This window comes from Mytilus trossulus, chromosome 10, assembly GCF_036588685.1.
Source record: "Mytilus trossulus isolate FHL-02 chromosome 10, PNRI_Mtr1.1.1.hap1, whole genome shotgun sequence".
In the NCBI taxonomy this organism is placed as follows: domain Eukaryota; kingdom Metazoa; phylum Mollusca; class Bivalvia; order Mytilida; family Mytilidae; genus Mytilus; species Mytilus trossulus.
The window spans coordinates 28,531,010-28,549,565 of record NC_086382.1 but is presented as its reverse complement, the minus strand read 5'-3'; the positions used below and the strand labels follow the sequence as shown (position 1 = coordinate 28,549,565).

General features: G+C 31.8%; 1 protein-coding gene across 4 annotated transcripts in view; it reads left to right on the top strand.

Annotated features, from left to right (window-relative positions):
* The window catches only part of LOC134687167 (pyrokinin-1 receptor-like), a 119,168-nt gene that overhangs the window by 91,201 nt on the left and 9,411 nt on the right, over positions 1-18,556 (top strand). For all 4 annotated transcript variants that reach the window (XM_063547214.1, XM_063547215.1, XM_063547216.1 and 1 more), the window contains one exon: positions 17,903-18,442. In XM_063547214.1, coding sequence (XP_063403284.1) covers positions 17,903-18,442 — 540 coding nt within the window. The remainder of the gene's footprint in view (positions 1-17,902; positions 18,443-18,556) is intronic.

Genomic DNA, 18,556 nt, shown 5'->3' with positions numbered 1-18,556 from the left:
TTAACACCTTTACAAAGTAGGAATAGATTATCATTTTTTTATATTTCTTTTGGTTCTTTATTGCTCTATTTTTTGCTTTTGTTATGTTTGTTTTCAAAACAAAATAATATTTTTATGTCGTCCACTTAGTTTTCAACTGTAAAAATTGATGCCATCCGACTTTTTAGTGTAAAAGTAACGCTCTCATTATGGATCTAGAAAACCTAATATTATTGATGTATCACATAAGATTTGATTACATGATATGCATTTTATGTCTAGCAACGAATAATAGAATTGACAGATAGACTTTATCTGCTCTACTGTAACATATCGGTATGAAACTTATTGATTTCTCCGTTGTATTAGTACCCTTAGAAGATATACATGTACACAGCAGGTAGCAATGTATATCAAAGATTGCTGAAAATTTGTAATTTCTTAGTTGGTTTATCTGTATGAATTTCATTTTTCATAAAAGAACATTGCTATTTACCGTCTAAACGTGTTTTACTTGTACATTGTATATATTAACTGTAAAATGTTTGGTGTACAATTGGTTTCGGTAGATACTTCTCAGTAAATACATTTTATCTCTCAGAAAATGGATATAATTATTGCAGTCTCTTGTTTCGGTTTATATGTGATTTAATTGACCTTCGAATTATCTATTATTTCCTGTCCGATATTCGCTCTTCTGATAATCTTCTGAAGACTTTCAATAATTTGTAAGATGACAATCTTTGCTTAGAAGCGCTAATTATTTAAAATAATGATCATAGGATAATCTGTGTTGATTGTTTCAATTACATCAAGCCTACATCACACTGTTTCTAGTATTTCATTGGAAATTTTTCTCACTATTTTTAGCAAATCTCACAAATACGGGATTTTGATAAATTTACTGTTTGCAAAAGTACGAATTATTCGAAAAACAAATGATTTTCTTATCCCAGGCATGGATTACCTTAGCCGTAATTTTTGATAATTGTGGGTCTCCAATGCTCTTCAGCTTTAGCTGTTTTTGGTAAACCGAAACAAAAGACAGCCATAACTTTTTTTTTATCTGAGCGTCACTGGTGAGTCTTATGTAGATGAAATGCACGTCTTGCGTATCACATTATATGCCTGGTACATGTGATAACTATCTTTAATACACTGCTGACAAAACTGTGTTGATATCGATATGTAGGTTAAGCAGAAGTCATTATCATGATTGTTACCATTTATGCTGAACATTATTGCAGTAATAACTGTAAATTCCTTCGAGCGATTATAACAAGCTTTGTATATTCGCAAGGGTCAAGTTCTTAAACTTTTTTTTCGAATACTAGTAACATTAGTTATCGATATATGTTGTTGTCATCGAAATGCACAAGTTCACACGATTGCCTTTTGTTAAATTGACTTAAAGGGATTCGAAAATTATAAAAAGAATAGAATGAAAAGTCAAAAGTATACTGAAGTACCAAAACATTTGCATGAAGTGCTAAGTAAAGGGCATACAAGGATACTAAAATAGTTAGGCGAGCTTCCTTTGTGCCTTCGTAATGCCTATATATTTGCCCGTTATGCTGGATTCATAAATGTAAATATGTCTCAAGTTCCTTGTCTAACAAAGTCACCGGTGTTGGATATGGATAGTGATTGCCATTTCCTGAACATCTATCTTATTATAATGACTGATAAAAAGACATAAATAATTTTCACTATCAGCGATTTACTTACAATTGCTTGGACTTCAACTAGCATGTAGAATGTCGCAATAGATCGACGAAAAGAAAGGAGGAATTAGAATTGAACTTAAATGGTAAATTTCAATATCTCATTTTGATCATAACACATATCATCCTTCTTCCCCCCAATAAATACAAGTGATTAATAAAAAGTCATCGAACTTGAAGCTTTAATTTCAACAGTTTTCATCAGTGGATATTGACACCTCCGTAAATAATTTCCATTGATTCAATGGCTAGAAAGAAGCAAATTGTAAGACACAAAACAATCACGTAGAGGGAATAGCGTTCTAATTTGTCATATTCTTGTTGGTGACGGTCACAGTTAGAATGTTTACTTTTATCTTGACTTCCGGGTTTTCATATGTTTTAATACTGTACATGACATCAGCTGTTTTCACATGTCAGTAACATCGTCAGTGGTTATTTTAAATCTGATCTTAATGTTTTTGTCCTTTGGAGAATCTGATGATGACATATGTATCTAGTTCTGTATTTGCATACAATGAATAATGATGAACTTGAGCTATTATATCAACACTTCTAAGTTTCTAATACGTGAAGACTTGTTGATCTCTTAAGGTTTTTCTTCGTTTGGCTGTGTCTCATTGACATTTTTCTTCACATTTTCTTTCATTCTTGTCAGAATACATGACATCTGCTGTAATCACACGACTGAAACCTCGATGTTCATCTAAATGCTTTCGTCCTTTGGGGGACATGATAATGGCATTTCTTTTTTAAGTCTCTATTTTGCAGACGCTGAGGAATGTAAACTTGGAATATAATATATACAATTCAAAAGTGTCTCATATTGACGAAGTTTTATTTTTATCACTGCGTGTTGGTGTGTTTTGATGTTTTACTTCGTAAATTGTGTCTCATTGACATGTTGTACTTCACATATTCTTTCTTTCATGTCAGAATGAACGGGGTATGGTTCAAATGTTCTAAATGATTTAAATCAATCTAAACTTGTTTTTACGTTTATTATAAGTCTTTGCTCAAAGTATAATTGAATGCCACACGCATTGTATGAAGTATTTTTTTTTCTTAAAAAATGAAGATGTAAAAGTGGTCAAGTAGTTTTTTTTTATCAGAAGTGATTTGAAGTCATTGCCCTTTCAAAACCTTATCATAAGTTTAAATTTGAAAACTTTAATCTATACTTAAATGGGTTTAGATACTAATCAAAGAAACCTCTTCATACAAGAGAACGTGTTTATATGTGTATATAATATATTATAACAAAAACAAGAAAATCAAATGATATTCTATAATAATTAATTTCCGACCATATTTTGAGACATTAATGTTGATTTAATTTGACGAAATGAAAAATAATATTATTTATGGTACAACATGCTAAAATTTCTTAGTGGTCATGCTGTGTTATTCTTGAAATGAAAATATATATCGTAAACCTTAGTAGAGATTTCCAATAAAATGACTTTACTCGACATAACCGACCTAACTCAACGTATGTCGTCCTACTGCATTGACGCATGACGGAGGGGAGCATACACTGCATGCATGTTTTGCTCTTTGAACACGCATTGTTGCTGGAATATGCCTTCAGTAAAATTCAACCCCAACTATTTTTTTTACTCTTTAAATATTTTGTCATTAAACTTTGAATGATTTTATTGACATAAATACTATAATGGAACAAGTAAATTAGCAACTTGTAATCAAACACACCCATCATTTCTTGTCATTTCACTTGACCCATATTTGAGTTCTTCTCACATTATGAATTTTAAAAACAACCAAGACGAAATTTAGCATACTAATATTAAAAAAACGAATTCCGAAGCGAGAATGTTGCCTCTTTATTGTTTTAAAAAGATTTAACGTTTAAAGTAAATTCAAACACACCCGAATGTAAAAGGTGTACTCGACTTTTAAAACAAAATAATATTTTTCTATAATTTAATTGAAGATAATTTGATGTGGGCAGAAATTCATATCAATGATATAATTTTCTAAAGTATTTTCTCGTCTTTACCTATACCAAATTAAGGGGCGTCGCTTTTGTTTAAGTAAACCTAAACTTGCATCCGAGAATACTGGGGTAGTGGGCGTACCCCCCCCCCCCTTGTCGATCGCTAAATAAGTTTTAAAAGCTCATGTTTTCCACAATATTATGTTAGCGTATATTGTCCAAATTGTTTTTTGCATCGCTTCGCTCGTCAGTCACCCTCTTTCAAATATCTTGGATCCGGCAATAATGACGAACTGTATATTGCACGAAAAAAAAACGTAAATGATTGTCGTTTTACTTTGATAAATACTTTAAAAAACAACAATGTCTGAACATTAGGCATCTCGTATGTGATTTAAAAGTTTAAGACTACGATTAGTCTTTTTTCCCGTGATTTAGTATATATAAAAAAGAAGATGTGGTATGACTGCCAATGAGACAACTACCCACAAAAGACCAACATGACACAAACATTAACAACTATAGGTCACTGTACGGCCTTCAACAATGAGCAAAGCCAATACCGCTCACTGAATACAGAAATGTGATACTGACGTGCAATCTAATGGACACATGGGCATTACTTAAAATCTGCTATACAATTATGACCACTAATAATGGTCCTACAGATACTCTGTAATTTTGACATGACAAAAGGTCTCGCTTTTCTAGAGTATCTATGAATTTTCTATTCTTAATTTGTGATATATACAAAAATCAAGGTGTAGTATGATTTTCAATGAGACAACTCTTCACAAGAGAACAAATGACACAGAAATTTTAACAACTATAGTCCAACGAAGGGGTTTCAACAATGAGCAAAGCCCATACAGCATAATCAGCTATAAGAGGCTTCAAAATGTCAAATGTAAAACAACAAAAACTAACAGGCAAATTAATCTTAAAAAAAAATCAACAAAAACACAACAACAAACGATTAGCACTGAATTAAAATTTTCTGACTTGGAACAGTCACATCCCTACTAGGACAATGGTGTAACAGTACGAAATCAATATTATAAACGGGATAATAATTCTTTATTTATTAGTTGTAGTTGTTTAAAAGATAGTGTTCAGCAGCTGTTGATACTATCATTTCGGTACATGGAGCTTACTAGTATTTGGAAGTACTAGAAATGGCTAGCTGTTTTTATGCTTTGTTTCAGTCTCACGAGTCAATCCCTATCTATCTGTTTTAACTGTGATCATGATCATTTGATAAACATACTTCTATAATTGGCTATAACTTGGATATTTATAAAAACTATGTATCATAGATATGCACGCGTAAGATAAGTTCTCGAAATAAACCGGCTGAAATATAAAACAAGAATTAAACCTCACGTTATACTTACGACGAAGAAGCCTCAAGCTATATATAATATATGTACTTACGACGAAGATTATGCCTCAAGCTATAGCACTTATGATGATGATGATACTGATGTTTGTCTTATATCCAGCGACAAATATTACATAAATATTGAGGATAATGAAAATTAATTATAATGATAAATACATATACCTTTTTAAACATGCCCGACAATTAAGAGTAGCATTTTCATATGCTTGCTAACAAATGAGCGTAACCACTATAAAGAATCACTTGTCTTTCTACGAGTTAACCAATACCTGCTCTTGCACGTGAATGCATCATGCTTGGTGGAGAAGCCGGAAAATGCAGTCTTAAAGTCATTCGATCAGGGGGTCCAACAGAATAATTGAATTTGTATTCGGGGCTAGCTTGCTACCAGTAAATCCCATATACAAGTATATAATTATGAATTTAAAATGGGTTTTTTTCAGTCGTGTAACACCTTCACTGGTGATCCTGTCATTGGATCTGTGGCATAGTTGTCACTTTTATATATATATACCTCCAAAGCGAGACAAAAGTTGAAACTTAAGTCAATCAATATATGCGATAGCTTTTGAATCTACTTCTAATTGAATAAATACGAGTAAAAGAAAATTCCCGTAAAGACTGAAGAGACATTATAGTTGTCTCAAAAATTTAACAGCTATGTTAATTGACATTCTCATCCACTTTTATTTAGAAATACTTGGGAACAGGATATTTTTAACAAATTACTATAATAAGTTGATAGTTTACTATCCACAGTGGTCAATGCACACCTTCTTAATTACAATCTAACGAATTGGTGTACACATTTATTTACACACATTATGATCAACTACATTTTTCCTTTTATAATGTTCGTTGACTTTCATTTGAAAGAAAAGAATATGTCATCTACTAAAATTTAAAGAAGTACATGACCTATAATGGTTTTTTTTAAATATTCACTTCCCGTTAACGTACGTATTCCCTGTTGAATTTGTTTTTAGAAGATTGTAAATTGAGGTGCAGAGGGAGAGAACGTTTGAAATGGTACTTAATAAATTATGATGCAATCCCAGTTTTCAAATTTAACTTAGACACGTTCTGATTAACATTTTGAGCTCATTTTCCTATATAAATTAATACCCACGGAAATTGAATATTATAAAACATAAAAAAGATCAAAAAGAAGAATCTATCTGATAACGACAAACAAAATCAATACAATTAAAATATCAAATAATAATCCATAAAATTTTGCAATTTTATCTCAAAATCAAAGTCATTGTCAAAACCATGAAAGACAACTCCAATGAATCGTATGATAGGTAAAGATACGTATATATACGTGGTCTTATGACAGTTAAGTTTAGGCGGGAATATCAATAATCACGTGATATATAGAAATCATGATTTCTTTCGTTTTTCAGCACCTTAGAAATATTTGATATTGATAAAATTTATTATGAATGGGTTTCATAGTATAGGAATACTTTGTTAAAACTTGAGTAACGCATTTAACAAAATTAATTGGTTAGCAATAACCGGTCCCGTTACGTGCGTACGTCGAGTTAGGTACGTATGTCATTTTATTGGAAATCTCTACTAAGTAGGCGCGACTAATGACGCATCGTATGCTATACTACGATAAAAGTATTGATAATAAAATTGAGAATGAAAATGGGGAAGGTGTCAAAGCGACTACAACCCGACCATAGAGCAGACAACAGCCGAAGACCACCAATAGGTCTTCAATGTAGCGAGAAACTCCCGCATCCGTAGGCGTCCTTCAGCTAGCACATAAACAAATATGCATACTAGTTCAGTGATAATGGACGTCATACTAATACAAGTGGGTGTACATGTTTGCTCATATCCAAAAATGCAGAAAATTCTATTCATATTAGACTAAAAATACAAAGGGACTACGTATCAATGATATTTTCGGTCAACAAAATAATGATGGCGTCTTTCTTGCAAAGGGATGACCTCAACATTGTTCAACGAATTACCATTTGGAACTTTTGGTTTTATACAAATCCCATACGCAGCGACTCTATCAAGGAAATTATGAAATCTATCGAAAAATCTAAAATATTGTATCAAATGGGATACGTATGCTTCAAAGACATGCGTTAGGGATTTTTTTCTATATAGAAATGGAAAGTTTACAATTTGGAAGACAAAGTTATATTTTGTGTCGGAAAGATTTGTTCTCAAGCCTACCAAAGTCTTAAGTTTACAATTCAATACAACATTGTCACAGTATAATGTGCATAGTTTATTTTAATTATAGGTTTACTCTTAAATGGTTTCATTTTGTTGTTTATGTATATCAATTTGATTGAAACACACACCATGAGTCCTTACTCTTCTCTAACAAGGATTGTACAACATACTGGACAACTCTCTAGTTTGATAATTATAACGTCTATGTAAATAGTTATCAAAAGTACCAGGATTATAATTTTTTATACGCCAGACGCGCGTTTCGTCTACATAAGACTCATCAGTGACGCTCAGATCAAAAAAGTTCAAAAGCCAAACAAATACAAAGTTGAAGAGCATTGAGGACCCAAAATTTCAAAAAGTTGTGCCAAATACATCTAAGGTAATCTACTCCTGGGGTAAGAAAATCCTTAGTATTTCGTAAAATTCAAAGTTTTGTAAACAGAAAATTTATAAAAATGACCATGTAATTGATATTCATGTCAACACCAAAGTGCTGACTACTGGCCTGGTGATACCCTCGGGGACGAAACGTCCACCAGCAGTGGCATCGACCCAGTGGTGTAAATAGTTATCAAAAGTACCAGGATTATAATTTTTTTATACGCCAGACGCGCGTTTCGTCTACATAAGACTCATCAGTGACGCTCAGATCAAAAAAGTTCAAAAGCCAAACAAACAGAGTAATTCACTATAATAATTAGTATTTTTGGATAATTTAACGTTACCTTTGTACTTTCCTACAGTTAATTTACATTAGTTGAACCTAAAACTGCATATCATGGACACATGGTGCCCAGTTATATATATTCTTTCTATTATTGCATCAATACATAATAGTTTTCATTCATCAAAAACGATTATACGCATTTATAAAAATCTTATAAAACCAACATTTATTAATTTTCTTTCATTTCAAACAATATTCATAATGTAAATATTCTCCATAGAAAATAATGGTCGTAAAATTATGACAAACTCAGGATAAAGTCAAAAGCCTTCTTATTTCATTTATGATGGTTAATTAAAGTCCGATAAATAAGTGTTTTTGAAGAATTTTATAATTTATTTTTTTTCATTTTTACTATGTAATTAGTTTTCTTTTGTTCATGGTTTTGTCCTCTTTTTTTTTGTTTTGACTTGTTCGATTATGGCGTATTCAACCCTTTTCCCATATAAACAGCCTCTCTCGACATTATTTTTATAATTTTAAGCGATTATATATATTTCACCCATTATACGATACAAAATGAACAACGGAAATACATGTAACATTTTTGTACGTGCACGTGTAAATAAGTTTTGAGGTTAAATTTTCTATTTGGATCGAAACGATTAACATAGTTAAAATATAACAAAATTAATGTTCATATAATGCCCTCATTCTTGTTGTTTTAACCATTCATTGCTATTTATGGCTTGTGGTGTTTAAGATTTTACAATAAATGCATATCCCTAATGTTCTTGTTTAATACATTTCAATAAACATTAATTTTATTCAATGATATTGGTTTGTATAAATACACGGTAAGCCTTTGTAGATTGTATACGTTTATTGATATAGTTTGTCAAGAAGTCAGCACTTCTAAGTTTACATGAAATATCCGACAAACTAGATATTTACCCAGCTTTGCCTTTTTCGAAAAAAAATTGAGAACTGCCTACGTCAGAACTGGATAGCCTAAACTATATTTGGCAAACCCTTTCAGAAATTTGAATCCTCAATGCTCTTTATATTCGTGCTATTTTTGGCTTTTTATATTTATTTATTTAAGCGTCACTGATCAGTCTTTCGTTAACGAAAGGTACAGGTACGATTGGTCCACACACTTAATGGCCTGTTTGATATAAAAAGTGATTTTATTTTCATTTAATTTTTTTTTTAGGTCCTCTGAGTTTAATTTCTTTTGTGGCTCGCATACTCAATAATGTTTCATTTTCAGATATTGACAATATTTTAAGACGATTTTATTTCTTACACGTTGATGAGCACGGATCATTTTTTCTTAAATATACATCAACTAGTGCAATAATATAAACAAATCCCTGGGTCACGAAATATCACAATTATCATCTATAAAAATATGTCTCTAATCTCATTAGTAATATTATGACAATGTCTATTTTGTTTTATTAGTTTTTTTATTAGATTTAAGAAGATGGTAGATTGTGTAAGAAATAAATGTCATGATGCCCTTCGTAAATCTTTAGCAAAGAAATAAAGTTCACAATCATAAAAAATAATTAGCCAATATATTGAGGTTATTAAGTAAAAAAAAATAGTTTAATTAGATTGAAGCTTCAACATTTTCCTGAAACAAATATGAGAGATTACATAAGCCCTCGGTCCCACCTTACCGGAAAGCGCAAACAGACGCCGAACGGATAACTTTTTTTCAATCCGTTCATGTCCATTAGTCCTTTGTATCAGGTTAGCTTCTATTATGTGACCGTTTTATACGGTACTCGTCTGTAAAATGTTTGTTCGATATCCGTTCCGTCCGGTACGCTTCCGTTTCGCGTACGTTGCATGTCCTGTATGTGTCCGCTTGGCATTCGTTACACGTCGGTTTTGTTTGATTAGAACACTAACGGACTCCTATCAGATAACATTTGGTAAACGGAAACTTTTTTTCATCCTGTAGTCCTCCGTTCGAGCTATCCGGTAAGGCGTGACCACAGCTTAATGTATTAATGCAAACGAAACGATATATATGTTTCAACGTTTAAAAGTTTTAATAGCCTACTTCCTTAGTCCGTCTACCATGCAGTATAGGCAACCAACAAAACATATAAATATTGAAATATCGAAGTTTCGTTTCCCAGCTTCTCCCCTTAAAGCAAGAATTTCCTGTGTATTATATTCTTTAAAGTGTTTGGACTTTAAAGAATTGACCTTTTTATTTCAATTTAATATTAACTGAAAACAATTTATTTTAACATAAAGTAGCTACAATGGTTATCCTTTAACAGATAACAATATTTTTGGCAAGTGCATTGGTTGTTTCAATTGGCTGTTCAATTAACAATCGTAATTTCCGTAATCCTTTTGATGTTAAATACATCTTAATCATTAAATAAAATTTGTTGTTTGGTGTTATGGTGAATAAATGTTGAATCACAGACAAAAAGTTTTGTTTTCACGGGGTTTTTTTATGATAAAGTCAATATCATAAGACGATTTTTTATACTTACAGGTTGTTGAGCACCGATATTTTTTTCTAGTGCAATATCATAGAAAAAATCCTTTGGTCATGAAATATCAACATTGTGATCTGTTAAAGTATGTCCCTATTTTAATTAGTAATATAATTACAATGTCTTTCTTATTTTATTAGTTCTTTATTAGATTTTGTTTTATGGTTGATTGTGTAAAAGTAAATGTCACATAATGCTCACCGTAAATCTTCTGCAAAGAAATAAAGATCACAATCACTAAAATAACTAATACATACCCGTAGCCAGGGGGGTTCGGGGGGTTCGGACGAACCCCCCCCCCCCCCCCCCCTTGAAAACAAATAAACACTGTTAAAGTCAATGTTCTGTTCGAATTGTGACTGTTAAAGTCGAGTTTGTGAGTCCAACGAACCCCCCTTTGGAAATTCCTGGCTACGGGCCTGTAATATATCAAGGTTATCAGGTACAGAAAGTAAATAATATGATTTATAATTGATTTAGAATTTTCCTGGTACAAATATGAAAGATTACATATGTATTAAGGTATAGGAAAATATAAAAGTGTTTAGGACAATGTCACAATCCAGCAGATACCAAGCATTTTAAAGCTTTGTATACTCAAACGTAAAACGTTGAAAGTTACAGTAGTTTATATAATTTTATGTTGTTAAACAAATTAAACTATTTTTTGTCATAGCAATACCGACACAAAACAAACACAGGATAAACACAGCAATTATAAGAATTTTGGGTCCTCAATGATCATCAACTTTATAGTTGTTTCATTGTTGAGTCTTATGTAGACTAAACGCGCGTCTGGTGTATCACACTAGCCTTTGGTAACTAGTTAAAAACAGGTATTGATCTCCTTTCCTCTGTTCTAAAGGCTCGGTTTTATAATGTATGCAATGATTTCTTGGTTACATGAAATAAAACCTTTCTGGCGCGATTTAATTATCATTTTCTTTTATGTAAAAATATAATTTGTTCTAAATCATGCATCCCAAACTGCTATCATGAGTTTTATAAAGACGAAAAAAGAAATTGACATAAAAGATTATAAGCCAATTACGTTTCAAGATTTGATGCACCCTTTGGGTTAACTCCATTACTGGACAACGTTTCGTTCAGGATGATATCACTTGCACGATAGTCAACACTGTATGGCTGAAATGTAATATCATTGATACGGTCATTACCTGTTAATTTACAGTTAACAAAATGTCATACTATTCGAATAAGAAAAATGAAAATTATTACAGTAGCATAAACAATTTGATTTTAGTGCCGTATTGCCTGAATGTAGAAATCGCCTTGCTAAATCGAAACGGAACTTTTCAAACATTTTTAAGCCAAACAAATGTTGGTGTTGTACAGGTAATTTTTTAAGACCAAACAGCCTATTGTTTATGCGCATTATCTAGCGCAACGGGTAGCAGACTATCCGTATTTGAGGACAAACGATGTAATATCAAACATGTTTACTGGGGGGGGGGGGGGGGGGGGGGGATATGAACTCTATCAACTTGTTGCGTGATGTTTCCAATGCAATTAAATTCGACAGTGTTATTTACTAGCATAGAAAATAGAAAACATGTCAGTATATATACCATTGTGATTGATACATTGAAAAACAAGTTGAAAGATTGTTATTTGTTTAATTTATGTTTTTGCTGAAATCTTTTAAACATCAGAGAGGTAATGTATGAACACACATCAAACAAAAATAGTTATTGAACATTGGGATGTTTTGATTTTCACACAATGTGTGGCGTTCATAAACAAAAAAAACTACAACTTTCAACAATATAAGTATTTGTTGGGAAACAGAAAATATCATTACAAATAAAAAAAGATCCATATAACTGATAGAAAACTAACGTAGTTTGACTATGCGGTATGGGCTTTGCTCATTGTTGAAGTCCGTGTGGTGACCTATAATTGTTAATTTCTGTTTCATTTTGGTAACTTGCGGAGAGTTGTCTCATTGGCAATCATACCAATTTTTTTTTATATTTGAAGATATATTTAACGGGAAATCCAGGATCGGAACGATTACGAAAGTAAGAAAATTCAAACGGAAAGTCCCTTATCAAAAGGCAAAATCAAAAGTTCAAACACATCAAAGGAATGGAAAACAAATGTCATATTCCTGACTTAATGCAGGGATTTTCTTCTGTAAAACATGATTGATTAAACCTAGTTTAACAGCTAGCTAAACTAATTATTTGTACGACAGTTGCATCGAATTCCATTATATTGACAACGATGTGTGAACACAACAAACAGACATAAAAGGTAACAAAAACGTCAACAATAGTGGTGCAGCAGTCAACCGTGTGTTTAAATCTTAATAACTATAAACACAAACAAAAAAGCAGAATAAGGCATATACATATTTATTTTTCGTTCAATTTTTATATAAATAAGGCCGTTAGTTTCCTCATTTGAATTGTTTTACATTGTCGTTTCGGGGCCTTTGATAGCTGACTATGCGATATGGGCTTTGCTCATTGTTGAAGACCGTACGGTGACATATAGTTGTTAATTTCTGTAACATTTCTGTCTCTAGTAGATAATTGTCTCCTTGGCAATCATATCACATCTTCTTTTTTATATATAAACTAAGCACATAACATTAAATGAAAGACGAGAATACAAAACTTTACAATGCCCAATAATATAAAGCCACTTCAAACGTATCAAAGAAACACACACAAAAACATATAGACAAAGCACTTTAGCAAAAATGAAAGTCACAAATGAAAAATGTAACCCAACAATAACACACAAACGATATGTATCAAAGAAACACAAAAGGGAATATAGACAGAGCACATTAACAAAAATGAAAGACAAAAATATAACAATTATCACAGAAAAAAAATCATAATGACGTAATAAATGAGTACAAAGTCAGGTCTTTAATGAATATCACCAAAAACCGACTTAAACTGTTTGAGTAATATTTATAAAGACAAAAAAAAAGAATAATATGACACGTTATTTAGACAATAAACAACGTCAGCACCCAGAATCTTTACTTAAGAGCCATCGTGTATTATTTGTGAAAATGATATGGAATATTTATCAACAAGGTATTTTCGGTGATATGTTTTTTTTAGATAAAAAGACGACATGTTTTCTATATGTACCCCTCATTCATCAACTGTCTGCACAGACACTGGTTGACGTAAAAGAAAATGAAAAAGAAAATTTTGAAGAAAGCAAAACAAAAATTGTTCTCAATTTCTGAGCTTCATTATATATATGTTTTTGTAAAGTATTGGTCATATATTAACTAGAAATCCAGGATTACAAAAAGACATCAGTGAACAGAATTCAGAAGAGATAAACTTAATTTATGTAAAACAAATAGTGTTTGTATGTTAAACGAAAAAAAATGCTCTATAAGACGAAAATCAGAAGTTTGAAAGATCACCCAAATACAATGCGTGTTTTGTCTTTTTAAAATCATATTGAAATAAGTTGAACATTTTCGTTAAACCTTACAATCTATGTGCTTATTTTAAAGAATTTAATATGCGAAGATTTACAAGATGCGTTGAATTTACTCAGGATTTAAGTATTACATAATAGAAGATCGTAAAATGAAAGGAAGTTCTCCAAAAAAAGACATGCATAGTGATACATTCCTTTATTGAAACACCCACCTACAGATTCTATTAAAGTTTGATGAACTTCCATTCTTCGTCATTGGAATGAGAAGAAAACGGTTATATAATTTTAGTTTTGACATTCTACCTTCTTGTACTAACTAGTACATCCCACTCAGTGTGTAAAGGACATTTCTGCAATGAGAAAATGTATCTCAGCAAGTGCTATCATTCTGTCTGAAGTCAGCACAGGGGATCCAATTACATTTTGTGATCTAAGTTATTACCTCGTACTTTTACGACAATCGTATTTATGGGTTTCAGTTTGAATTTTTATTACACTTTAAAAATCTTGATTTTGACGAACTTGTTAGGGAAACTGGATCATCGGAGAATTGTCTGTGTTGCTGTTCTATTAATCTGCTTAAAAAAAATACGATGATTAAGCAATGATCTTCTGTTTGCAATTTCAAATATACACGTTGATATCTCTTGCACGTAAAAAGACACACTTGTAGATTTCGAAAAAAGAGCAGGCTAATGTCGCTTCAAGGCAGTACTTGCACATGCAAAGTGGAAAGAGGTAAATATAAGTTGCAAAACTTGTTTTCCAATCAACTATAAATAAATATGTTTAAACTAAACTAAACACGTTGAGGGTTAAATAACCTAACTTGTGTTCAGTGCAAACACAAATATCAAAATATTGCCAAATTACGATGATTTCAGTTTCCTAAGAGTAGTAGAAGAGGGATACCAAAAGGACAGTCAAATTCATAAATCTAAAACTAACTGACAACGCCATGGCTAAACATTAAAAGACAAACAGACAAACAATAGTACACATGACACAACATAGAAAACTAAAGAATAAACAACACGAACCCCACCAAAAACTAGGGGTGATCTCTCTGTTCCGGAAGGGTAATCAGATACTGCTCCACATGTGGCACCCGTCGTGTTGCTTAAGTGATAACACATACGTCTATTTTGGTAGGTCACATTCATGAAAGGGAAGGGGATTGAAGTTGCGACGTAAGGAACATATCTGATATCATTTGTCAAACGGTTATTCCATAACGGTCAACCAACTCGTGATGGCGTCCGTAAAATTTACGAAGGGATGATCTCAACTTCACCATTTTGAACTCTTGGTTTAATAGCTTCCTTGTGGGCAGCAACCCTCTATCAAAACAATCATGAGATGAAATGCAAGCACGGGAATATGTTGCTACTTAGAAATGGAAAGTTCACAATTGGAAAGCTGAAATCATCTCTTTTGTCGTAAAGTTTTGTTTTAAACCGACCCTCATTTTCAATAAAAATATTTTGAGGAAGGGAAAAGGAACATTTTTGAAATTGATCATCCTATTTACCAAGTGTATTTTGAAAAATGATATTTACGATTTACTTACCTATTGTATATCGTTCGTACGACTAATTGAAAGTACATTTTAAACACAAAGCTGACAATTGTGTTCATGCGGTTGCATATCTTCACAGTTTAGTAGCATGACAAGACAACCAATCCATTAAAGTATCACCTCTCTATTGATATTCATGTATAATTGTTATGAATATTCATGTATAATTGTTATGAATACTAATTTATCACAGTTATTATTAAAACAACAAACACACTCCTACTAACAAGTATGTGGGAATCTGAAATTAAAGAAAATTAGACCACACAAATAGTTACATATTTATATATATAAAGTCTTTTTCTTTCACTGAGACATCTTAGCAGATTTTGGCTATAAAAACACACGTTGGATAAAATCCTGACTTTATTATCATTGAAATTCTGAATGATTTCCAACCAGTGTTGTAATAAAAACATTTATGTTACATAAAAATCGTTAATTACACGACAGTATGTACATATATAAATAAAATGGGTTACCACAGGAAATTAAATGAATTAAACCAACGATAAATTGAACGTTATGTCAAAACAGTAATTAATTGTGTCAGGTCGACCTACCACTGACAACAATAAAAGTAAATATTTAACAAACCAACCGCTAATTACTTGTATCAATCATTTTGATTTTATATGTGTATAGAAGAAGAAATATAAATCAAACGAAGGGAAAAATAAGTGTTGTTTAATGAAACCCTGAAATAAATGTCCTTTAAAAGATCTCTTCCCTAGTACTGTTAAACTATTCATGATCTGTCAACAAACTTGATCGCCATAGCCTTTCTTTTGCTGGTTGGGAACAGAGAGGATGTCCTCACAGGAAGAACTGGATTTTATAGAACTAAACTTAAAATATTTATAATTGAAATTTTTTTTTTTTTTCAAATTTAACGACGTGTTTAAATTTTTTTCCACTTGGATTTCAAAACGACTACTAGCAAACGTCAAGAATTGCATTAAGGTCCTAATGAAAATTAGAAGTGCTTTTCTGTTAATATTTTGATTGTAAACATATGTTATTTTTAGGGTTACGCAAATTGAACAGATATTTTTGTCGATGGTATGAATATTTGCTCTTTGATTGAAACGATGCTTATCTATAGTTGCTTTTACATAAGTTTTAGCTATCAAGTTGACATTTTCACTCAAAGCCAATGTCAAAATTTCAACTGTTAGAGAGTTGAACAGATCATGTGTATTACGCAAAAAATATCATATGGCACAGTATCTGGGTAATTTTACCAGAGTACTGGATTTAAAATCTGCTCTTTTCGTGTAGCAAATTTTAATGAGAAATTTTTGTGGGCAGAATTGGTCCCATGTTGTATTTTTTGCAAATCGTTAAATTGAAGATATGAACGATGGGTGGTTTATATGAGAAAAAAAAAGATAAAAAAAAAGATGTGGTATTGGTTCCGATGAGACAACTCTTCAACCCCCCCCCCCCCCCCCCCCGTTTAGTCATTCGAACTACGTTATGTTTAGCAAACAAAAAATAATGAATGTGTCAATAAGGCAATGGAAGTTTGAAAGACTCTGACTGAGAAGCAAAAATTTAAAATTTGAAAATAATTTGATATTGATTATTCAATGGTTGTGACATAGTTTAAATCACTTATGCAAAGAATTAACAATTTTTCGACAAAAAAGGAAAGACAATTGAAAGCATGATTGTCTTTATGATTTGAATGGTAAACAGGTTTACTCCTTCCACATTCTGTATATGTCTGTCCTATTTGGAGCTTAGGATTCACTGGTTTTCGTTTGTCATATTTGTTTTCCGTAAACTGTATATGCTATCATGAGTTGGTTGACATTTTTTTATTATCTGTTTAACAGAACATGATGGATATTTTCGAATTGTCGTTACCACAATTCTGACCCCTTTTTCCCAAATGTGACCTACCGAATAATCAAGTTTTTTTAATCTTACATGAGCAACGCGACTTGTTCCAAAACGTAGAGAAGAACTATCTACTTATCTTTTTGTTAAGATTACTTTTTTTTGTCATTTTTGTTGTTGTTAAGATTACTACACAAAGGATTAAAGATTTTATATTTCAATTTATAGATGTTCTACAAAACAAGAGTGCAATTAATATTTTCAGGAAAATGACATTTGTTTTTGTTGACTTCAGTGTTTCTGTTGTTTCCTTATTTTCCTCTTGATGTGTTTCTCTCGGATTTTGTTTGTAACCCGGATGTGTTTCCTGTCAATGGATTTAAGACTTTCGAACAGCGGTATACTACAATTGCCTTTATTTTTCTATCTGTCGTTTTAAGTCAACAGAAGTAATTTGTATGAATATAAAAAAATATAATATTTAGATTAAGCAACCAAACACGTCTTTTTCTAATTTTATCTCCCATCATATCAAAGTCATTATGAATGAAACTACTTTCTTTTAACAGCATTACCACCAGAAGTATACAACATTTGGGAAGCGTATCCATGGAGATTCGGGGAACCATTTTGTATTTTCAAGTCATTCCTTTTAGAATCAACATCATATGCCTCAGTATTGACAATAACTGGATTTACAATAGAACGATATATAGCAATTTGTCATCCAATCATAGGACAGAGAGTTTCAAGACAGTCTCGTGCAATAAAATGCATAGTCATCATATGGATCATATCCGGATTAGTGGCCTTACCATACCCGATTCATACTCGAACTTTCTACTATTTAAAAGATCCTCGGAATAATCGTCCACTTCCGGATACACTTGTTTGCAATATTCCTATAAAATGGCACGAAAGGATGATTGTCATGTTCCAAGTTTCGACTTTTGCATTTTTCTTTCTTCCAATGACAGTTATAACAGTAATGTACATTTTGATTGGACTTCGACTGCGTAAAACTGAAATAGGATCGACAAAAGGACCTATAAATGCTGGCACAAAGAATACAGCTACACGAGCGCGTAAAGCTGTTTTGAAAATGCTAGGTAAGTGTAATTTCAGCTACGTGTCAGTTGAGTAAATATTGAACATTGATGTACGTTTCTTTTAAACATGTAGATATAAAAACGTATTCAGTTGATAGCGAAAAAAATCATTAG